This window comes from Malurus melanocephalus, unplaced genomic scaffold (assembly GCF_030028575.1).
Source record: "Malurus melanocephalus ecotype Western Australia unplaced genomic scaffold, MMel_1.1 scaffold_59, whole genome shotgun sequence".
Classification (NCBI taxonomy): Eukaryota; Metazoa; Chordata; class Aves; order Passeriformes; family Maluridae; genus Malurus; species Malurus melanocephalus.
This window is the reverse complement of record NW_026623291.1, coordinates 2,421,045-2,445,734: the sequence shown is the minus strand read 5'-3', so window position 1 is coordinate 2,445,734 and position 24,690 is coordinate 2,421,045. Positions and strand designations below refer to the sequence as shown.

General features: G+C 43.7%; 1 protein-coding gene across 1 annotated transcript; it reads right to left on the bottom strand.

Moving 5' to 3' along the window:
- Window positions 1-348: 348 nt before the first annotated feature.
- PRPF6 (pre-mRNA processing factor 6) lies at window positions 349-24,690 on the bottom strand. The gene is made up of 21 exons (XM_057366092.1): window positions 24,502-24,690; window positions 23,332-23,500; window positions 22,381-22,499; window positions 21,802-21,880; window positions 21,004-21,180; window positions 20,074-20,229; window positions 19,317-19,411; window positions 18,496-18,652; window positions 18,124-18,286; window positions 15,203-15,321; window positions 14,324-14,542; window positions 12,861-12,983; window positions 11,895-12,016; window positions 10,665-10,803; window positions 9,407-9,526; window positions 7,997-8,173; window positions 7,075-7,208; window positions 6,511-6,602; window positions 4,410-4,524; window positions 2,308-2,434; window positions 349-1,599 (listed from the first exon to the last, which is right to left on the bottom strand). The coding sequence occupies exons 1-21, from the start codon at window positions 24,570-24,572 to the stop codon at window positions 1,447-1,449; spliced, it is 2,826 nt and encodes a 941-aa protein (XP_057222075.1). The 5' UTR covers window positions 24,573-24,690; the 3' UTR covers window positions 349-1,446.

Below are 24,690 nucleotides of genomic sequence, written 5' to 3'. Positions count from 1 at the left end.
AGCAAGACTCATCTCAACTCCCAATACCCCTCACTCACCTTCGGGAAACTACAATTCCATGGGACATCTGTGATTTACACCCTTTCACCAGCCATTCTAGAGAAAGCACAAGAGTTTCAAACCCAAAGAAAAAAAGGCTTTTGCTTCCAGACCAACCGTTTCTGCTCCAGCATTAAAAGCACTTCTCATCCATTTTGGCAAGAGGCCGTAGCCCAGCTTGGTGCAGCCACCACTGGCAGGCACTTTCCCAGAGTGGTGGGAGCCTGATAAGTCCAAAGGTTTCTGCTATCAGACCCACTCTTCCCAGTCAGAGTCAAAGGGCAAGACCACGCTCGAAGACAGCAGAAGGAAACAAAAAAAACAAGCTGTATTTTATACATATTCTCCAACAAGTAATAAGGGAGCTTTTCCTCCAACTAAATACATGGGATAACGCACATCCACAGACCTGGATACAGTTTCTATAGCCTCAGGTGTACAGTACAGCTTCTCATTCTATGATCACAAGAAAGTCAGGGGGTTGGGGTAAAAATAATACAGATCACAAGTGTAGAAAATTGAAGACAGCATATAAACGGTCCCAAACACAAAGCYTTCCCTCTTTTGAGTTTGTTTTTTTTCCACCTGCACATCCCAAACCTCCCAGCCACAGGCAGTCASAGTTGTGTAACAGCACAGTCTCCCAATGACTCTAAATAAAGGTTCTTCCTTCAAAAGGGCTTTCAGGGATTGCTGGGTTTTGCCTTGTTACTTTAAACCACCACTGTGCTTAATGAGCTCAGACACCTAAAAGAATAAAGTTTACTATATACATTAAAAAATTGAGGAAAAGTTCCCTAAAAATATGCTTTTGAATTTGACAAAATGCTCCAGCTGCTCAGGTTGGAGGAACACCTCCAGCAGCTTGTTAGCAGAACAGACCAAACTCAGTCAGATAATGAAGATGAGCCAACCCAGACCTTTTCCTGTACTGCTGGGCTGCTCCCAAATTTCCACTCATCTCCTTCAAGGACACTCAGTGTATTCCAATAGCAACAACCCAGATTTGCTGACAAGGAACCAGCATCAGATAGGCCAAACACTAAAGAGGGACAGGGAACACATGCCAGGGCAAAGAACAGAGGGACTGCCACATGTCAGAATCCATACAAGCACTAATTAAAGCTTGCATTTGCAGAGGGGTATCAGGAATCAACATGAAATGCCAACAGAGCCTCACAAGACTGCTCCTGTCTTCTATGTGACACCAGCTACAACGTTCCCACGTGCTGCAGAAGCTGATGGCCATGCTGGGGAAAGAAGGAAGCAGCTTTTCCTCTTGGGTGAAGCTCTTCCCTATCCTCATCCATGTCATGTCCTCGGAAATCTGTGTTGCTGAAACGGCRAATGCACCACGAGCAGGTTAAGTCCTACAGAGACCTCTGAGGCAGCTGAGGCCAGCACACTCTAGAAGGTATTTTTCAGCTTGGCTGCCACAAGCACRAGAATCTCTCCAATCTTTTTCTGCCAGTTCTCTATGTCCTTGGAGACATCACACCAGAGCTCTCCATGGCGAGGTTCAGCATTCTCACAGCGCTTCCTCACCTCCTCTTGTTGTTCCTACGAGAAGAGAAATTAAAGTTTGTCCTCGTTTGTTCCAGCAACAGCCAAAAATTTAACAGTTCCCTCCCTGGAAACACTCTTTCAAAAATTATTGTTAGGTTTTGGGTCTGTTATTTTTAAAGGCACTATGGAAGCCCATGTCAAAATTCAGAAGCAGCACGTCTCCTGCCTGGATGAAYAAACTGCCTGAGCTGCAGGTGAGCAAGTTTTGGCTATTACTGAGAAACTGCAGCAGAAACTTCCTGTGCATTACCACCTACAGGAGCTGTGTCAAGTGAAAGGTCTCTCTGAAGTCAGAAGATAAACAACCCCATCATTTCAGTAGTATCAGCACTAGAAACTGCTGTGAGAGATTAGAGCTGGCYATTCCTCTAGTTGTGTTCACATACACCACAAATTCCAGCACAAGCCCCTCTGAGCAARCTTGAGTTTTACAGGAGGAAGATTAATTTCAGAGATTTTTGCATGAACCAGCATGACTGTGGACAGCAAAGCAGCCTGAAACATAGCTCAGCTAATGACAGCACCTTTTAAAAGCCACCACACAGGCCTGTTCATGCTCATTCATGACCAGGCGTGACAGCCAGGCTCCCCTGTGACCACGCAGGCAGGAGCTCAGCACAGCACTGCAGCAATCCCAGCACTGGGCAATCCCTGCCTTCCAGGGATTGCTGCTGCCTTCCCTGTTCCCAGGCACACACTCACCTCTGTGCCATGCTGGAGCTCAAACTTGTAAAAGAAGGCCCAGGCATCCCCCAGGTCAGAGTCTATCTTCACTGTCCGGTGGAACCACTCTCTGGCCTTGGTTATTTTACGCTCGCTCCAGAACAACCTGTTGGGAAAAGCAGAAGGGAATTGATAAACAGCTTCACTTTAGAGGAAGATGCCAACCCACAAGAACTCCAACTTAGAAGCTCTGCAAGTATTCCAATTCTTTGCTCTCTAAAGAAGGAAACAGTAGATTTTTAGGCAATTGCAGATGATCCTGCCCTTGGGAATGGAGGCGAGTGAGGACTGAAAAGAACATCCAGCACTTCCTCTTCACTGCCCCACAGTGAGGCAGGGTAACTTCCAGGATAACTTAGCCCCAGGCACAGACAGGCTCTGCTGAGAGGGGAAGCATTACTGAGCTCAACCTTTGCTGACTCAATTGCATTAATTTTGCTGTTGCAGATTTGGTGTGGAAGAGATAGGATTACATGCCTACATCTAWTCCCACTCCTTCAATTTCTTTACATTTCCAGTCAATTTTAGCATCTATTAAATAACTTCTAAAACCTGGTAATTGCCTGCTGTGTGGTCACATGCTCCCACACACAAAGTCTGCTGGAGAGAAGCAGACCCGCCTTGTCAACTCCACTTTCCAAGGAAAATCAAACATGAAAGCTTCTGCACTCAAACCCCAGCCTGGCACAGCCCCACTGCTGCCATTTCATCCAGGCACTGGTCAATGCTGAAATTTCTCCCCAGTAATGAACCAGCCAAGTCAAGATTCTCTTGGTTTCACTCCTTTGCATTAAAGAGTTCATTTGAGCTATAAGGTCTTTATCAAATCAGCCACCCCTCATAAAGAGCTTAGCCTGTCATAAAATTATACAGCTTATGTGATTGTTTTTAAGCCCTATAATACCCTTGATTGTTCTGTGTTAAATAAACTGTGATTTACAAGAGCATGAACAATGACAGCAGAAGCTTAACACCTGCAAGTAGTGGCCATTTTCAGCAACATATTTAACAAAAGTTTTTCACAGATGTGTGACACTCTGTACCTACAGAGGCAAGTCGTGATAGGAGGTGGAAGTTGTTTATGTTGGGATTAGCTGTTAAACTGCCTGAGGTTGCACCAGAAGGGGTCTGGGAGCAGCTGCCATAAAGCAAAAGTTAACATTTCTCTCACTTGCTGCTAAAGCTGAACAAGTCAGCCGTCAGGATCTGGCAGAACCCAGTGTTGCAGTCACTGGAGTGTATCCTACAGTTTTCTTTGGCTTATAAAGTAGAGTTGTGAAAGAATTGGGCAACTTTGAGCAAAATGCCTCCTGTATTAACCTCTTCTGCTATTCACAAAGGGAGAAAGGTAAGTTTGTTTCCATCACGGCTACTATAGAGATGTTCATACATCAGAGCACAAAGGGTATGGCACAAGTCTGTTCTAACAGTTGGTTTTCAGCACTGGAATGCTCACAACTCAATCTGGACAAGAACACTATTTCTAGAAGATTATTTTCCCATTTTAGAGAAGCAAACTGCAGCGTGGCTGGTGGTTTGCATTCTGAGAAGGGTCACAACTTAAGAACACTGACAKGGCAGAAATTCAGGAGCAGCAGAATATCTAGCCCAGAATTTAAAATGAAACCTGATGAAAACTACAGTCAGCCATATAAAATTTGAAAAATAACCAGCAAAAAAAGTCCTTATTTTCAGAGATACTTAAAACATATCCTGAACCACTTAATTAAGCCTACTTCACCTGACAKCACAGTGAAATCCCTTCAAGGGACAGAAAGAAAGCAGCTTGCATGGTGCCAATACCCAGCACTGGCAAAGGACTTTGTGTGAGCATATTGTTGTCTGTGCCAGTCCCAGACCCACCAGAACAGCTCGAGGGCGGGCTGACATCCCCTGCTTGGAATCAAGGGAGAGATTTGCTCAGYTACCAGGAGACAGCTGGAGAGCTGTTCCTTGCTTTGGGACTTATTAGAGCTGCTGCAGCCAGAATCACATGGCTGTGCTGGAGAGCAGAGGATGGATCCTGGATGCAGCCACACACAGACATGGATATTTTTACTCCAACAAACACAGGAACTCACTTGGCCACAGCCAGCAGGACATGTGGGTCATGTTCACACTTCTTGAGAGCATCCACACTCTTGGTCTTCCGCTGCGGTCGCGCTTCAAGGAAAATTGCTTCTGACCACAGGATTCCTTAACCAAATCAAGTAGGAAGATTGTTTAGTGTTATTTTGAAGTTAATCCTCCCYGCCCTGCCATCAGGCCAGTGCTCTGCACCACAAGCACCCGTACAGCTCCCACCCTGGTGGTTTATTCACCTCCAACCACATCCCAGACCACTCTTTCCACATAGATATTTGATTCAGTACTCTGAACTTTTAGCTACTGTGTGCACCACKCTGGAGCTTCAGCTCTGGGGGTGTCTATACCACAAYTCCTGCAGCTCCAGCACTGCCTAACCCACAGCTCAGGCTTTTCAGATGAGACACTGCAAACTCTGGGACAAGGAGGGTRAATCAGCACTTCCAAAGGGAAAGATTTCTGTGTGTCTAACAGGTAACTGCGATGGCAGAAGTATCAAAAAGTGCAACGTTTGGGAGCAGTTTCAAGGGTGCTGGAGAGCACCACCGTCTTATTGATGCTGGCTCCACACACWCTGATGAAGGACAGAATAGATCCAGGAAAGCTGGGTTTAATCCCTAGCTCTTCTCACTGCCAAAAGCAAGGAAGGAAATATGCTCAGGGGAGCATGAAATCTGCAGTTTYTCATGTCAGCCAGCCACACCTGATCACTTCAAAGCAAAGCCTAAGAGCTGGTGTCTGCCAGGACTCCATCAAAGTGTTCTCGCTTCCCATAAACGGCACCACGGGAACACACACGAGCTTTGATAACTGCAGTGACAGACAGGAGGGACACTCTCTTCTTCTTGCTCTTTATATATAGGAACACAAACACCATAATATTTCTATTTTATTCTTTGTGYAACCTGCCACCCATCAGGAATCAATTCAGCAATCGATGGACCCAAACCTCTGGTTTTTACATGGCCAATGAGCCAAGTCCTGCAGGTTTTGATTATGGTTTGTTGAGGTCTAAGATAAAGTTGGAAGCAATTTTTTAAACAAAAACTSAGATCCTGCTGCCCATTTCCATAGCAACAGGCAGATCTGTAAAACAGCCTGTGGTGGCAAACACTCATTAGGTCATTGACAAAAACAAAGCAGGATTTTGGGTGGTGCTGCTTTGGTGACCCACTCGCAAGAAGAGTACCTTGTAATGACCCTATCAAATCATAAAAGTCACTCAATTCCCAATTATCTCACTGGGACTTAAGCAGCTACCAATTAAACACCTTTCAAAACCTAGCCTGCAGGCAAGCCAAACCTTACCCTGCAAGTAAGTTACTACAATTTGTAGTTATGTGACACCTTCTCCCCAGAGATGTCGACATGCTTAAATAATTAAGTCTTCCGRCAATTCTGCCCCAAAACAGGGATGTGTTAGGCACTTTATCCTCCCATCTCAAGAGGCAAATGTTTTCACTGCTGGTTAGAACTAACTGATTTACATCATATCACCTCTTAGCCTTTTCTTCCATGAGCTAAAACAGTCAAAAAACAGGACTGAACATTTATGGTACATGATCTGCTAATGATGACTGTGATGGAAATTTGCTGCCAGCACAAGTTATTAAACTCACAGTGATGCAACCARTGCAGGCAARCCAGCAACTGGGAATCTCCTAAGGMCATCTGTACTCYAGGGAGACAGGGAAAGCACCACTCTTTTTCTACTGACAAACTAACTACCAACATGGAAGTGTCTTTCTTTAATTTTCAACCTTGGCAGACTTCTACCAGCTTCAGAGAAAAACCCACCCATATCCAAGATGTTTTCACAAGAAACCTGGGAGCAAACTGTGGACCACAGACCAAATAAAATACGAGATATTGCAGAGAAATGGAACACCAACCCATGACCTCTCAGGTGTGAGASAGAACAAAGTAACTGGGATTGCTCCTAAAGACCCTCAACATTTCCTTGGCAGAAGGATGACTGACACCTCTCCAAAACACTGTATTCTGAGACCTGGCCAGAAAGAACACCTTGGGAAAAAATGTGCTTCTATCAACTGGGCCAAACAATTGTGTTTAAGGCAGAAACGAGACCCAGCTCACCTGAATTGGGGCACTCTTGCAGTGCTTTGGCCATCAGAGTGTTTGCAATGTTTTTCAGGCCAGCTCGGTATTCCAACCTCACAGACTCCAACCTGGTAGGGAAGAGACTCTGATATTTATGACAACATTCACTAAGCAGAAACAMACAGTGAGTCACATGAGGGTCACTGGAAACTGAAAACATTTGCCCATGTTCTGAATATRTGTAGGTGACTGACATCTTCCCATTCCTCTCCAACTAAAAATAAACGTGGCTTTTATTCTGTAACAGCCCAGATAAAAATCCATCAGCAACAGGAACTGTAACTGAAAGGAAAGAGCCCTGTGCACTCCACATGCTCTGTGCACTACAACAGCAAAGCAATCAGTAAATAAATTAATTCCCAGATCCTCAGAGCAGCTAGCCAGGATCACCAAAGCATTTCTGCTATTCTGGGAAGTTGTCAGTCAAGAAGAAACCCCATGTAAGTTCCCGGCTCAAATAGTTGAGTTGATGTGAAATAGGTGGCTTGTAGAATAGACTAAATTTGTAGCCCAAACTCAGTTCAACTCCATAGAACTCACCAGAGATCTGGATTCTTTGGATTCTTCAGGCGAGACTTTTCCAGGATGGCTCTTGCTCTAGTCAGCTGCCCAACTTTCTCCTCCAGCCTGGACAGCAACAGCCACAAGGGTATGGAATGGGGGCATTTCTTCAACTGTTAAAAAAAGAAAAAAGCATACTAATAGGTCGATCTGAAAAAAAATCTTGTAACTCCTATAGAAAAGAACTTCCCTCCCTATACCCTCCTGGAGAGTTTAGAAGAAGAGAGATCTAGTTGACTATGTCACTCAGATTTCTCCAGTTAGTCTTACAGCATAGAAGTGAAGTTTTTCCTGTATCCAAAATAGTCAGGTACATCAGGTGTGACTGAGCTATCCCAGCAGTAAGAAAGAACACACCACCCTTAACACAGCTACAATTTGTGCTTCTTCTGCAGATGGAGGACTCTCATACATCCCCAAACCACAGCAGAGTGTGCAGGGAGTCATTAGGATATGACACTGGCAGAAACCTGTGTCCAAATTACTTTGATGGCTGTCGACTTTAAGCATTCATACCCAAGGACACCAATTACCATTTAAAAGAGAGAGGAGTGCTCTGTAGGCCACCTCCTTTCACAGTGTGTATTTAAGAGCTGCTGAGGAAGGTTTTCTTTTAAGAGTTCTGGTTTTAGTCTTTACAGGTCTTAGAGAATTACTGTGCAAAGCCTTTTTGCCTGCCTGTGAGGAGTCAGRCATACAGAGAACTCTCTCAAGCAAGAAAGTCAATCCTGCACAAGGGTAATGGGTAAGAGAAATTCTTGCTGCTTATTTCAAGGGCCTAATTTTTTTTCTTTAATCAATGACTGAAAGAAATCATGTCCTTGGCTCTCCATTTTGATTCAAAAACAGACATCTGTCCATGCCAGCAGCACAAAGCAAACCTGCAGTAACATCATCTTACCCCTTGATTATAAGCCTCCCGTGCTTTCTCTACCAGCTCTTTTTGTTCTTCAATTTGTCCTTTCATCATCCACAGTTTAGGGAAGTCCTCATAGTGCTTCAGGGCTTCCTCACAGAGCTCCTGGGCTGCAGCAATATTCCCAAGCACCCATTCCAACTTCACAGACTTCATGAATACCTGGGAACAAACCAGAGCTGTTTAGCACCAGCAGTCACCAAAAAACCCTTTATCTGCCAAAGCAGCAGGTTCCCACTTTCATACATTCATTAGAATTTTATTGATTAGCTACAGTTTGAAGTAAAATAAGACTTAAAATATCAGAGTTAAATAATAACGGGAAGAGGTAACAATGAGAAAGGTAAATGCAAATATTAAAGGAGTTAGAACAGCATGACCAACCTATTTCTCACCTATTTACATATTTATTAACATAGAGTTGGCATTTGCATTATCACAGAATCACAGAATGGTTTGGGTTGGAAAAATAATATTTTTATAAAGAACAYAGTTTTAACAGCACAACCAATTAACAAACCTGAGCCTCCTTCATCAGCACAATCTTATCTTCTCAGATCCAAGCTACCAAGACCACCTTTTCTTACTAATGGCTTCAGGCTCTAACTGTTGTTCTGTTAATTACAAACTGGTACATGTGCTTTTCTGTCCCCCAAATCCTTCCTTCTGGCTATGCAGGGAAGTCACAGCTATGAGAAATATATTATAGACCAAAAGCTCTCTCCCTGCTCTTTGATCCCAATCCTCCCCATTCCAAACTCCCCCCATGTGACCTCACAAGGGAGGCATCAAGTCTGAGAGCAGAGCTTCAGCCCCAGCTGAAGCTCAGAGAGGAARAGGACAGTTAAAAAGATGCAGGATGTAACAACAACTGAGGGGGAGGAACAGAGGACAGAGATCAAACTAATCTTTCRTTTACTTGGACAAGTTAAAATGCTCTCGTATGAAGAGCTGAAAATCAACAGAGTTTATCATACCAGAGGTAACTGGAGATAAACACAGGAGTGTAACTTTAAACACCAAACCACCCCAGAGCTGTCTTTAGTACAAGCATAAGTGAGTCTTCTGTGAAAGTATTTTCTCTTCTTTCCAAGACATGCTTTTATGCAACACAAACATTATACAAACAGCTRTAAACTGGGAAATTCCTGACTTTTGCCATTTGTGTAAAAAACAAATTGAAACCCTTCACTTGATCCTAGCCTTTTTTTCCCATCATGCCACAACTTTGTGTCGCAATTTGCTGGAGAAGCGCTCGGCAAAGTGGCCACATGGCCCAGAAGGCAATGGCAGGGAGCCATATGGTCAATCCCTAAGGCCACAGAACTGAAGGAACTCCTCCTTCCGTCCCAAATCCCCCGTGGCCAAGAGGCCTGAGCCTCTCCACGTCCTTACCCTTGCAGTGGGGGCACTGCTTCGAGCCTTTGCCAGCAGCCTCCTYGCTCTTTCATACTCATTGTTCTCCGACTCGAGCTTGACGGCAGCCAGCCAGATCTCCTCRCTGTTGGGGTTCGCCTGCAAGAACACAAAGTGACAGACAAATGCACACAGTGAATCAACAGCAGATTTAATCCTCCATTTGATCCAGATTAAAATTGAAATCAGAGCTTTGTCAATCCACAGTAGGATTTTTTTCAGTGCAAGCTCCTCCCAGTCTTCTTTGACCTTTGAAGTTTATAGAAATCCTCTAAAACAGATGGGCAACACAAAGATATATGCCAGTTTAGAAGTTGGATGCTTCTCAATTGTTGAAAAGCAGTAATGCTTGATCTTCTGAACTTCCAGTTTAAATACTGAAAACATCACAGGGTCTGCCACAATGAGACCCTCATTTTATTACCCTCAAGTAAAAAAAATGCAGCTTGAATTCCCCACTGAGGTCTGAGAAAATTCTTCCAATAAAAGTCATTTCAGTGGCAACCATGTCAAGAACTTTTCAGCCTAGTAACAAAGAGCACCAAGAACAGATTAAGGAAGTATCTTTTACCTTTCATTTCAGGACCTGTCTTTTTTTTTTTTTTTTCTATCACTTAGCTTTTAAACCTCATTCCCAGTGTTAGGACTGCTCTGCCTATCTTTGCTACAGCGTGCAGCAGGCAATTGCCTTCATTAGTGGGTTTGATCTAAGCCATAATTAATGCAGTGACATCATCACAGCAGACCACAAACCTCTCCCTGAGGTGACCCAAGACAACAGGACTCAGATCCATGACTGGATTGTTGGGAGCCATGCTAGTAAAAYTGATGGTTTGCAAACTCATAGAATCACAGACTGGTTTGGGTTGGAAGGGACTTTAAGGATCATCTCATCCCAATCCCATGGGTARGGATGCCACACACCAGACCAGGTTGATCAGAGCCCCAACCAACCTAGCCTTCAATACTTCCAGAGATGGGGCACCCACAACCTCTCTGGACAACCTATTCCAGGCTCAGAACATGATGCAGAACTACTAAAAGAGTAGGACCACATCCTTGCTTCCAGCTTGCTGCTGTTTTACAGAAGAACATTTTGCCACACTAAGCAATCAAAGAACAGCGGAAGTTTCCATCACTTTGAAAGGCAGCAGGAATCTGGTGYTGACAGAAAAAGCCTGCTCTGTATTCTTGACCTGTCACACTTCACACCCTCTGACAAGTGTAACAGACCCACCTGGAAAGCCAGGGCCAAGATGCTTCTGGCTGCTGGCACATCTCCTGCCARCCACTTGGATTTGGCTCCCATGAGCCACAGCACTTCTGCTTTGGGACAGTGAGCMACAGCTCTCTGCAAAAGAGCCTCCAAGGATTCTCTGAAGACAAGAAAGAGCAAGTTACAATTCCTCAAGGTACTGCCAAAGGTGAGCTCTCTTAACACCATTTTCACTATCACTCAGAGTTATAAATATTGTTGCAAAGTCCAGYGTGGTAAACCTTGATAAGTTGTTTCATAACAGGGAAAGGGCGGGGTCTTTTTTCACAAGAGTTCTGAAATCAGCACTCCACAAACGGCTCATTGTTCAGACACCTTTGTTTGATAGCYTCTGTGGCAAGAGCCCTCACAAGAACAGCTCCTTTCTCTTGGAAAGAGTCATTCTGCTCAACAAACCTTAGTAGAAAATTAGACAGGAAGGTTTTCAGAAATATTAGATGAGGCTGGCTTGATCTTATGCAATTTATTTTTTTCTCCTCTGGAAAATATACTTTTCAGGTAGAACATGGGGCTTAAAAGCCAGCCACTACTGGGAAACATGGGAAAACAACATCAAAAGAAAAAGTATAGTTGTTCCCAATAAAAAAAAAAGGTTTGAATGAGGCAGAACACAGCATCTGCACAACATAGCCTCGTTGGCTTTAATAAGGCCTACTGCAGAGACTGTTTGCTTTATTTTAAGCTTTGGGCAGAAAGTTTCTGACATGTAAAGCTTTATGAATAAACTTTAAAAGAGCCTGAGCTCTTTACAGTGTAACACCGATCTTAATTCAGGATGTGAGACACATTCAGAGTGTTTAATCTGAAAATGCCACAGATGCTTAGACAAATTCAGCTGTAAAGYAGTTTATCTGTGAAAATTAAATAAAACACATTTTAGGTGATTTGTATCCCTATATTTTTCCAGAAATGCCTTCTCAAAGACAATTGTTCCTACCATGTTGCTTCACAGCTATTTTTACAAGTAATCCTTATGGCCAAAAACCATTTTATGACTTCATAAAACTTAAGGATGTTCTTAGCACAACAATAACAAAGAAGGTCAGACCTGCAAAAATACGTCAGCGAGTTTTGACCAGCTGCACTAACTCTGCACTTGCAGCACACCAGGGACCATCCTGTAGTTTTCCTTCCTCCCCAGCCTGTCACAGGGATGAACCCCTCCACGCAGGGATCATGCAGCACACGTACCTGGTTCCATGGTTCTTTTCAAAGTAGGCTGCTCGTAGCCACACACTCTTCTTGCTCGGGAAGACTTGCAAGGCATAGGCATAAATGGCTCGGGCACACTCCAGAGCATTATGAGCAACACACTGAGGGAAAAGAGATCAGGACTAAGTCAGCTTAGGGGAGAACTGGAAACGAGAGCAAGCAGGAATTACACATGCACAATTCAACTCAGAACTCAGTAACTCGGTGTAATCCATGAATTGAAGCATTAATAGGGAACAGAACACTTACAATCAGCTTTTTAAGAGGAAGCAGGGAAGGAATTTCCAAATATCCCTCTATTGAGCACAAGKATCCCTGGCCTTTCAGAGGGACTGACACTCACAGGCCAGCTTGAAACATTAGTAAGGCATTGGAAATGCTCTCATGTTAGCACTTCATTTTGTTATTTCACAGGCAAAACCCTAAGCACCACAGCATGTGCCCCCCACTGCTCTGAGCCCAATTCAAGGCCAGTGAAGTTGGACATTTCTCATGCTGAAATATGATTTAGTTCTTAGCACATGTTCAAACTATTCCCCTAAAGCAAAGAAAGCYTGGTAAAACTTTTACCCACTCCCCTGTCCAGTCTTACATTAACTCTTGAGCYACATGGTTATGCCTTGAAACTCAACTCACAGCTCCTTTACTCATAACTCAATCTCTCTTGATGTCTCACAGAAAAAAAATCCACACCAAACCAGCAGACAAGCTATCCCAACATCAACTTYTTRTTTMGTAAATATACAAATCTGAATAAAGCTCTATAATCAAATAACCTCCTGAGGCACAGACTGGCCGAAGGCAGGCAGGTGATGTGGGAATCACATCCCCTTTCACTGGCAAAGCCATTTTCCAGGCTCCACTTCAATTTCCTCTAATTAAAAAACACAAACCCACAACAAAACAAACAAACCCAACAAAAAGCAGCATCACAGCTGGACATACRCTGTCTGCATCTTCCATCCAGGTGTGTTTCCGATCTTCCTCCTCGATCCCAATCCCAATCACAGCTCTCATGATTGCCTGGCACGTGGCCACACTTCCAGCTTTATCACATTCCTCGGCATCCTAGAAACAAGAGGAAAGCCCTGCTCATTTTGARAGTYCAGCACAAGAAAYTRAATTCTGCAWTGGCAACTCCTCATGCACAGAGACRTTGGGAGTCACTGCCACAGCACAAACATCTCATTGCTCAAACACACTCTGACAGTGAGTAGGAGCCTACACTCATGAGGAAGGTGCTGGAGTTGTACACAGAATCATTCACAAGTTGATTAAGAAATAGAGCACATCAACAATATCCACTGAAAAGGAGTAATTGTGACAATGTGTGACTTTCCCAGCTCCAAGTTTTTCCCTATAGCTCCACAACCCTGGGTTGACCTAAGCAGGAACCCAGCCAATAAAAAATGCAAAAATTTCACAAGGAAGAGCTGTAACATCAAAAGTACTTTTTTCAGCTTTGAAATGATTGAGTCTCAATAAAGGCTAAGCAATAACTAAATTTAAGAGTACCCCATCAAGTCAAAGGTACAAAGACTCTCTTATCAGAGTATGTATGGAAAAGTRGAGTTTCCTGACACACAAAGCTTTCAGACAGCCAAGCATGTCTTGCTTAAACTTGTTGAAAAGCCCTCTGATCAGRTAACAGAAATGGAGCAGTTCTAGTACTGAGAAGGAACTCGAGAACACAATGATGCAGAGACTGTGTTCCTGGGGTTTTTTTTAAAGAGAAGCTGAAATTAACCTTTAATTGTTTTACTGCTGTAAAGAAAGAATTCTTTTAGATGTTAACAAGGATATACACTTACTATTAAMTAATTCATTCATTATCGCTGCTCTTTAAGCAGTGTAACAAGAAGACATTGCTGCCTTGACCCACTGTAAATGATTTTAAGTAGGAAACTGCTTTAAAGAGTTATGATCAAAAAAAGCACAGAACATATTCAGGAGGAAAGAGGTTCAGTACAGGACTAACAGTGGATTTCCTACATGCTGCAAATGCAGTATTTGTATTGGTTTCTCATAACACCATTTGACAAAGACTTGTGGGGCAAACAAATACCTTTCAAGCCAAAAGAGATACAGGCAAAAAATACATAAATCCTTCACTGCAGGCTTTAAGTCTCTGTCCTACTTAAGGCAATAGCTGCTTCAACTTGAAGCTACTTGTTTTCCAAGACAGAAGCAAACCAGACATTTCCCAGTGAAACACATGGGACATTACCCCATAGTATCACTTATGGCCTTGACCCTGCTCAGCCTTTCAGTCTCATCCCTTGTACTTTCACAGGGATCTCCACTGATAAGCCAGGTGCAAAATTACTCAGCCCCACAAGACCCCCCATCAGCAGCCTTCAGGACAGGACCTGAAGAGTTCACGTGGCTCTTCAAGACTGAGCACATACCTGTATCCACTGCTCCCTGTTGATTTCCACACCGTTAGCCCTAAGAGATGTGATGGCTCTGTCAATGATTTTCTCCACCATCTGGGTGTTTCCATTGGCTTCCTCCAGTTTGGCAGCAGTAATCCAGATGTGACGATCTGTTGGAATATTCTCCCGGGCTTTGTTAAGGACTTTACGAGCATTCTCATATGTCTCCAGCCTTGCCAGCGCCAGCCACAGCTGCAGAGCAACAAAAGATGTATTTGAGATGAGAACAAGGAGATGACAAGGCTGCTGTATGGCAGTGTCAGCCCACAGAGATAAGCAGCTTCATGCTGCTTGCTACTGGTTGGCAACTGTCCTCAAGCACTGCAAGCAGGCTGTGGAATAYCAATGGAGGAGAGCACAAAAACTGCTACTGTCCTTGAAGGTYAGTCCTGTTCATCTCTGGGTATCATCCCCATCTGCTGGACTCTTACACTCCTATTTTCTGTTCACATCACTTCTCAAACAGATGAATTGAATGCATTGGTTTGGTGTTTCAGAAACAAGCAATTTTAAACTCATCAGGTTAAACATTCGCTTGTTTTCCCAACTGTCGAGGCACTACACGTGGATACGAACATGGCTCAGTGCCTAGAGCAGGCACAGCTGTGCACTGCCATGACTAACCTAACAATTACACAGCAAAATGAGGCATGTAATGACCACCAGACAATTAACTCCAAAGAAAAAAGCACATTCCACTACTCATCACATCCTTCCTACTGTGGCATGAAGCGTGTAGGAGAAAAGTATGTGTGGGGAAATACTGCTTATCCTGCCTTTTGCCTGCAAATCTCTACTGCCAGCCTGAAGTGGGGTACAGGGGTTTTTTATTTCACTTTTTTTAAAACTCACTTCAACACTGGTCGGACAGCACTCCACAGCCCGGCTCAGCATGATCCTGGCATCCTCAGGTTCCTCCAGCTCCACGGCTGCTTTCCACAAACGCACYGAGTTTGGAACATGCTCAAGGGCTAGAGAGGCAAAACAATTATGTCAGTCATGATAAAGTAGTTTACCAATAAGATCTGTATTTTTTAAACAWGATATATTCAAGGATTTGTGCTATTACAATTAAATGTTCTGAAAGAGGGAAGGGAGGGAATTTACTTATACTCGGCTTTTGCTTCAATAATGAGATTTAAAATCAGAAAATAAAACACTTAATAATTTTAATTGGAAACAGGTTTTGGAGAGCCAAGGGGTTTTCTGCTGTACAAGCTGTAATTGCATCCTCCTCAGTAAAACACCTGGCTGAACAAAGCCTCCAGTCTCAACAAATGAGGATCTTCAAAACTGGGCAGCTTAATCATGCTGGTCCTGCCTTTATAGAAAAGGGGCATCTTCAACACCAACTAATAACACAGTCTCATTCCTTAGATGCTGAAACTGTCCCTTCACAATGCAGTTTTCCTGTGAGCCCCTCCTGACAGCTTAATGGACCCCAGCTTAACYTCCCAAAAAGCTGTTGTCCTGCTATGTAAAAATAAAACAGGGATGCATAAAAGCTTAAGGGTTTTGCTGCCACTAAGCCATGAATACAAAGTGTACTCATCCAGCAATACAGTATGGACWCCATCTAATTAGGATTCTTCAAGGCTTCCTTAATCTTGTCTGAGTTAGCTGCTGCTGGTAGGACTGCATTCTCTGCAGMCTGTCCTACATGTGCTGACTGAAACATTAAATGCTACACAACAACTTTCCTCAGCCCATCTCTTTAAGAGAGATTGAGAAACCAAAGGGTTTTTTTAGCCTTTTGTCACTCCAGCTTGCACCCCAGACTGCTCAAATCAGCTGCATTGCAGCATAACTTCCACTGCTTCCATGGTGACTGTACACAAATGTGCCATAGTAACAGAGGACTAAGCACATCCCTCTTCAATAAAGTGAGCACAATCACAGGGACACACAAAATGAGTGGGAAAAGGCATCTAAAYCTCCTTTGGAACTGGCTGGGCTGCCAGGCAAGGCTGTTCCTTGAGGCATTGCTGCAAAGGCAAGGGCACAGTGCTGAGCCTCYACTCAGAGCACATCCCACCCCTACACAAACACAGAGATTTACAACAAGCATTAACCATTTGTCTCCAAGTCTGCMGCTGCAGGAGATTTTCCTRAAGAATTTAAGTGAATAATGTCAGCCYCCAAGAGCTGAAAGCATCACTCTGYGGRACAGAAAATGTTTTCATAAATACAGAATTCAATTTTTAGACCTCAAGCTGTATTTCAACCACTCAGCTTGCTGGGTCTCCAGTCAGACTGAGATTTTATAAGTCCAGAGGTTCTGGTGGATGGTAAGAAAGCACAAAGCCAACAGAGAGGAGAAACCCATTATGAAAGGTCACATTTCAGTGACATTACCTGGCACTCAGGATTTTTTATTTTGGGAGAAATAATGGGTTATGCTGCCACWTAAGGCTCTGAGCTCCACATTATTGATGCTCCCTAGGCAGCAGAGAACTGTGAAGCTGTTAACAGTCAGAAACTGAGAAGAGAATGATAAATCTGGTTCCATTCCACTAACAGCTTTGTATCCAGAGATTAAGTAGGTGGTTCCAAAAACTGAATGTTTTTATTTTCCTAAATGCAGTGTTTGAAGCAAAGCTCAGTACTTAGTGAGTAAGTCACTGCTCTCTCACAATACCCTYCCCTACCTGAGCTGGACTCACAGAACTATTTCTGCTCCTCTAGAAGTGTTTTTCTGTTCAATATCTATGACTGTTCCTAAGAAGGACACACAGTGTCACAGGAGCAGCACTTCACACCATGTTGCACTGCGGAGCCAATGGAAATTTAAAAAGCTAGTGAATAGTTAGTATCTGAAYTCATACAATTTCAAATCCAGCAACTTTGAAGTGCCTTTCATCCACATGTAGAGGTCATTTYGCTAGAGATCTGCAATTTTACATGCAAGAGGTAAGAGGTGGGAGGCAATTAATTCCTTTGAAGCTAAAGCATTCAATACTGGTTTAGCCTCACAATGATTCCGTAAATATATAAATCCAGGCCCTTTTCCCTGTCTAAAGTCAAGAGATGTAACTAATAYAATTCAGTAGTCATAAAGGAACTAATCTCTATTGATATGGCCCAGCCACTTAAAGAAATCAAAGAATTCATATTATGAAACTGTGAGGAAGATCTGGGCTCAGGAAAACACAACAAATGGCTGTTGAAAAGATCAATTCCATGGAAGAGTGCAAGCTCCAAGTGCAGTGCAACAAAAGATGTAAGGTTTCAGGTAAGTATACCACAGAGAAAGGCTATTTGTCAAGGACACAGAACTTTCTACAGTTAAGCAAAGCACAACAGGCTCAATGCTATGAGAACCCCAAGGCCTCTGAAGCTCCTCCAGCAGCAGCCACCGTGGTCTCCAACAGGCTACAGGCAAGTAGGAACCGTCAATTCCAGTATCTTTTCCACAATGTATCACAAGGTGACATTTGGAGCACCTTTTTATCCTTAGAACATAATTTTTTTTAATTGCTTTCATCTACTTATCTAATTGTGATCAAGCTGGAATTGGCTTAGGGAAGTGAAACATCACTCTGGAATTGTTCAGTAACAGCAGCTTTCTGCTGAAGGATGTTTTACAAATRCTTCCAACACCTTTGCTCTTTGGCTCAACAGGAGCAAGTTCCACCATTAAGGCACACATTGAAAACCGTAATTTCAGCAGAGAAGCAAAAAAGGCACCTAAACTTACGGCCACCTCTTGAACAATTTAAAACACAATAYAAACAGTGCAATGCTCAGCCTTCATCCCCTACAGGAGCTCTCACCTTTCCTAAGGACACGTTTCTTGGCACGGATGTCTGTCTCCAGCTCTGCTGCTCTGATATAGATCCGGACTGACTGCGGAAGGTGCCGGACAGCCTGGGCCACAACAGCCTTGGCTGTATCTCCAGGCTGAAGCCGAGCAGCTTCCAACCAAACATCTTCACTCTGTCAGGAGAAACAACCAATCCTCCTTTGCATCAAAACAAGATATAAAATCAGAGCTTCTGGCTAAGCAGGTGTTTCGTAATACTGAAGACAGCAAAGCTGTATCAGATAGAGCCTGAATCAAGCTTAACAGTGATTCTGCTGCTCATTAACCACAACTTTTTCCTACTACCCTGCAGGCATCAGCAGGGAAGCAAAGCAATTCTGACCTTMGGGCACATCTCTGTCCCTTTCATGATGAGGTTTCGAGCCACCTGGAGTTTGCCAGTGACCTCCTCCAGTCGGGCTGAGGCTATCCAGGCTGGTGGATGATGAGGGTTGGTCTCTCGGACAGATTTCAGGAGCAAACGGGCCTTTTTGATATCACTAAAGGAGGAGGAAAAACAGGAAGGAAAATTTTCAGCACATTGGGAAACAATTCTGAATCACAGTGTGTTCAGACATACAGTAACTGTGACCTCAAATTTTTCCATACAGGAGACACAAATACACAATAATACAGTGAGATCCCAGTGAAAACTGGTTAAGTATTTAAGCAAGATTTTGGGAATTACAGCTGGGCACTTGCAGCTGAAGCTGATAAGCCCAAGACTGATGTAAGTCAAGAATTAGCAGCAACATTTGCACGTATCACWGACTTAAAGAATTTCAATTTATGAAACAGATGTCAAACTTCAGGCTAAAGAGGTTCTCAGAGGTCGTCAATCAAGCCTAAATTAGCAGCACACAGGTACAATTAACCAGGTTATTTCCTGGCTGGCAGGCAGCCACACATTGCCATCACTCTGGCATGGAAATAGGGATGGAATGGAAACAATCTCCACAATTGATGCATCCAGGTCAGATRCTAATACCTCTGCTGAAAGACTATAGCAGATCTCATGTTAAAAGAATTCATCTCAAAAACTCACCTGGCATTTCTTACAAATTAAATGCCAGCTGAAARCAGCCACTCAGACAGATTTCCATTTACATGTAGGATCAGTGCCACTGCTAAGAGGATAAATCTGTTAATCCTTCTTAAACTTACTTGATATCTCCACCGTGTGTGGGAATCATGGAATTCAAGTCTGTCAAATATCCTTTCGGGTCCACTACAGTTTGGCCACTCACGGAGTCCGATACCTGGGAAAGTCAAGTCAGAGCTACTGAAATGACCACTCACAGCCCCTGAACACTTGAAAAGACACTGTGGCTGTACACAAACCCTAGATATTCATGTGTTTCCAAAAGCAAGGAAACAGATGAGTATCTAGGATACAAAACCTTGCTTATTAGCTTTTTTCCACTTCTAAAATACACAATTCTAACATTAAAAACCAGATAAGAAGCAGCTTTGTGACAAGCAGTCAAAGGTCTTGCAGCCCTGTCAGCTAAAGACATTCTTTTTCAGTATAAACCAGATTTAGATGAGCAAAATCARTGAAAAAGAACAGAAGTCAAAAATKAGTATTTTTCAGCAGTTATATAGGACAGAAGAGACGCTTCCCTTGGTAATACTATCTGTGTTGTTTGCCTCAAGTCCTCCCCTGGTATAACCAGGCAGCCTGTTCTCCCATAATGACCAAGAATTACAGTGACAAACTGGTATTTCTCAGGAAATTCTATTCACGTTGAAGGCATGAGATTTGGGGAGGAGGAGTACAAAACTATTTCACAGTTCAGCTGTTCTTGGATCTTCTATCACCCAAGAAAATGTAACACTTGTCGAAAACCAGGACTTAAATAGCAGCACAACATCAWCCCCAGGTACACCTGTGACAGATCCTGCCTTCCCACATCCTTACCTGGCTTAGCCTCATATCCATCAAGGTGTTTCTGGCTTGGCCAATTTTCCTCATATCCAGTTCACCTGTCCCAGGTGTCATCAAGCCTGGTGTCATTCCTCCTGGGTAYGGAGTATTCAAMCCMCCTGGGTATGGWGTATTCAAACCACCAAATTGCTAAAAAAAAAGAGTGAGAAATTCATTCCTAAAACCTCTTCCGAGATTTCAAAAATAATTTTGGCTATTGGCTGATTTGCATTTCCCCAGAAGCTGCAGGATACAGATGCCAAATCCCCACAGGTACTTCCAATATGGCTTCCCTGGATCACAAAACATTTCTCATACAGGATTTCCAAATTTATAAGTAATTAATAAAGCTTAGTCAAGGCAGTGAAATAAGCAACRAGAAAGTAAAGAATTTAAGCACGGGCATCTAAACTGGCACCTTTAAACAAGAATATCTGCAAAGAAGTCCTATGGACACCTGGAGCCAGTCTAGTGCCAGTCAGCTACTCCTATAGTGTTATGACCACAGTCAATTGTGACCACAGAGCAATAATTACTTAATTTTCAGTTAACTGAAGGACAAATAATTTTTAACACAATTTCCCCAGAGCTAAGCAAACCATTAGGCGAAAGCGAACTTTATCCTCTGTTCCCTTTTTGCAAGATGTTGCTGCAAAAACAGCCAAAACTACCACCATCCTGCATTCACAAATAGGAAAAGAAACACCTTCTTCTATTTTTAACACAAGAATCAGGCTTTCTCTGCCTTTCTTCTCTGACAGTGGCTGTGCACTGAAAGGCTCCARCAGCACAGGAGTTTAACATTTGGCAGACACACAAACCACACCAAGTTTTTTGGACAAGTAGCTTCGTCTCAAACCCCAGTTTAACACTCATCTCTAACTGAGTTTGGCCACAGTTTGCCCAGGTTTGCTGTGTACTCACTGTCTGACGTGGGTCCACAGAAGTGTGATTCTCCCCTGACTGTAAATGCTTTGCAAAGAAGCTGTCAGGGACGGGAGTCAGCTTCTCGTATCGAGGATTCCTCTGCCGYTTGTTCCTGGCATCCCCGACCTCTGGAATACTCAGCCACTCCTCCTCAGTAACCTCCGCTAATTTCCGCTGCACAAACAGGAGTTGTCATCAGTATTTGCCACAGAAATGGATTTTTAAGTGCTCTARCTTCTTAATAGATTTATTTTCTTGAAATAATTCAAGATCAATTAAACACTTCAGGGTCAGATTTCTTTTTTAATCCAATGTACAAAAGAATTAGATGCATTTAATTAGAATTTGGTTTTAGTCCAGACTGAGACTCCAAATCAATTTTGTTATTAGATTCAGTGCTACAAACATTCAGATTAATCCTACTGCCTAAAGCATTGAGTGGTTTATTACTGATCATTAGACCACAGCTCAAATAATACATTTTATTTAAAAGAAGATTTAGAGTCAGGAGATCCTGCTCAGCTACTTCTGCAATACCAACAAGTTATCAGTTTCCCTCAAAGACAGAAGTGTAGCACCTTCCATAAAGCACAAAACAAAAATGACCAACATCAAACTCTCAGGAATTTAACTACCTTCGGTATCCATAAGAACAGTTTTTATTCTTCTAAAAAAAAGTAATTCTAATCCGGAGAATAACAAAATATTTGTTTTCCAACACATAAAATCTTAGCAAGGAAACAAACACACAGAAAAGAACACACAGCCACATTTCAAACATTTTTTTTCCCTTACTTTCAAGTCTGAGAACTGCTGCTGGATTTTGGGTCGTTCCATACGGTATTTTTCTATTTCCTCTTTTTCTCGTTGTTCCCTTAGGAAAAGGAATACTGAGGTTATGCTCAAGGTAACATTTGGCAAGTCTTCGATTAAAGTGTTGACATTACAGAAAAATATGCTTGATCAGAGCTGGGGCATTAAAAGGCATTTTTTTCTAAGCTTAGATTATCGAAGTTATGACAAGAGATCCTTTATCAAAAAAGACAATATTATAGTGTAAAACAAATCATCTCTGAGTGAACTTCAGTCTTTAACCTCCTYTTAATGAGCAGTGAGTTTAACAACACACACTGTTTATAAGCACAGAATGACTTTTCTAACCTTTTCCAGTGAACTGTGCAATATGTGGTGTGTCAAAATCAGTTGCTCAGCATCTCCCCACACCATCTTAATGAACTACAGTGACTCTTAATTAACTACAGTGAACTAATTTAACCACATCCACTGTCCAAGCAAGTGATGCAAAATACCTGTCACCCTCAATTAACCAGAAAACAYCCAGTTTGTGGTGCTGGGTGCTGTAGCTTATCCTACCTCCTTTCTTTCCTGCGTTCATCCATCCTCTTATCCAAAGCTGCATAAATGGCATCTGCTTCCTCATCATCTTTCTCATAGGGGCCGCTTGAGAACAAGCTCCCAGCRTAGCCATTGAACTGTGAATTTGAAGACACAGAAAGAGAAAAAATGAAAAAAAGGCAGTTTAAAGCTCGTGTTATGTTCCTGCTGCAGCCAACAATCACTCAAAAATGCATTCACAGGCTATTTCAGACAACATTGCATCAGAYTAACACATCCCTAAATAAAAGCATCTTCCTTCTACCACCTCAAGTGTTTATTCTCCCACACCACTTGAAGCAAAACTGCTTCAAAATTGCTTCTTTCAAAATTGYTTCTCTCTCTAAACAACTTCTATTCAGCAATAAAGGAGATCCCAGGGTAGAAAAGCCATTTTCTTCCATTTATCACTTTTTCTTTTTATACCAGTGAAAGCAAACAGAAAGAATATCACAACATTCAACTAACCAAAGTGGGATTTAAATAGGAGAGACAACACAGGGTACTTGAGGACAAAYGTCACAGAATCACAGAGTCATTTAGRCTGGAAATGACCTCTAACRTCAACATGTCCACTCTTGTCAAAGCACACAAGCTTAGATTTCATTTGTGGAGAATAAAAAAAATATATCCCCAGAAATATTGAATCTCATTTTTATTTGCGGATCTYTTCCCAAGATTCTCAGAGTTCTTTTCAGACAATTAAACTGCAACCTGTGGAGCAAGCCACAACAAAAACCTGTAAGCACCATGCCACTATATGTGTACACAATAAATAAATAAATAAAAAGGAAGTGCTGCCTGCAAACTACAAGGAATTCTGTATTTGAAGCCTCAACTAAGAGCAGGGTTCATAGCAAGAGCAGGGAGCTCAAGGATTCTTGTTCCACCTGGGGAAAAACACCTGCAGGATGATGAAAACCTCCTCACCTCATCGTAGTTGGTGTCATTCAAATCCTCATCATCATCATCTGCTGTCTGGTTCTTCTTCATCTGGTCCCCCACAGTTCTCTTCCCAGGCGGGGCATGGCGATCGTCCACGGGGTCATTGGCATCACGGGCAGGGCCGATATCAGAGCGGGTGGTGAAACCTGTGGCTCTGGAGGGATAAAACAGRGGCTGTTTAGCTCACTGCAATCCTAGCCTGTCACAGTTACTGCTCAGAACAGGCAGGAAAAATKTAATTGTTTTGGGAGAATGGCATCAGTCACTCCCCATGACCAGCATTCGGAAATGGGGCAAAATATCCTTAAAATCATGAAATGGTTTGGGGTGAAGAGACCTCAAAGCTCGCCCGATTCCAGCCCCCTGCCATCTTCCACTATCCCARRTTGCTCCAATCCCCATCCTACCTGGCCTTGGACACTTCCAGGGATGGGGCAGCCACAGCTGCTCTGGGCAAYCTTTTACAGGGAGAACTTTTGCCACAGACACTGCAGCCACCCTGCTCACTGCTCTGCCACCCATCCTGTGCACAGCTCCCCTTACAAACTGTGTCTCTGGGTCTCTCAGCTGACTCTGCAGGCTACGAGGCACCATGGGCTGAGCTCAGGGCACAGGGATGGGGCAACTGAGGCTCCTATGAACCCCCACATTCGCCTGGTAGCATCTCCGGGGTACAGCCAGCAGAATCTCCCCAGGGAAGGGCACAAGCAAATCAGTGGGGGACCAACACAACTCACACCCAGCAAAGGACACCCCAAAGGCGGTTCCAGCCGCCAACAAATCCCCTCAGTGCTCCCTGCACAAACGCCTCAGTTTTTGATCACTTTTCAGACGGTCCCAAGCACACACAGTCACATATTCAGGAGGAATACAGTCCCTTGCCGGTCTGAAGCACCCGGGGACTCATTCCCGGGGCCTGGCTCGCTCTTAAACACAAACCCACCCAGCTAAAGAGCGAACGCGAACCCTCAGGAAGGGACAACATTGAAAACCCGCGCGGGACCACCCAAAGGGACGGGGACAGATGGGGCGGGGAGGTGGGAGCCCAGCCGGGCATCGAACGGGTTCGGGAGCGTCCCCGGGGCCCGGCRGGACGGGCGGGCCGTGAAGGGACCGGGGCGGCGGGGGCCAGGCCAGGCCTGAGCGGCGTCTTACCCGCGGCCCAACCCCGGCACGTAGCCCAGGGGCGCGGGCATTCCCAGGAACGGCTTTTTCTTCTTGTTCATGATGGCGGTGGCGGCGAGGCGAGACCGAAAAGGGACGGGAGCAGGGACCGGAGCAAAGCCTGAGGGGCGGCGGGGAGAGCGGCAACGGCGGCGGCGGCGGCGGAAGYGGCGGCCGGAG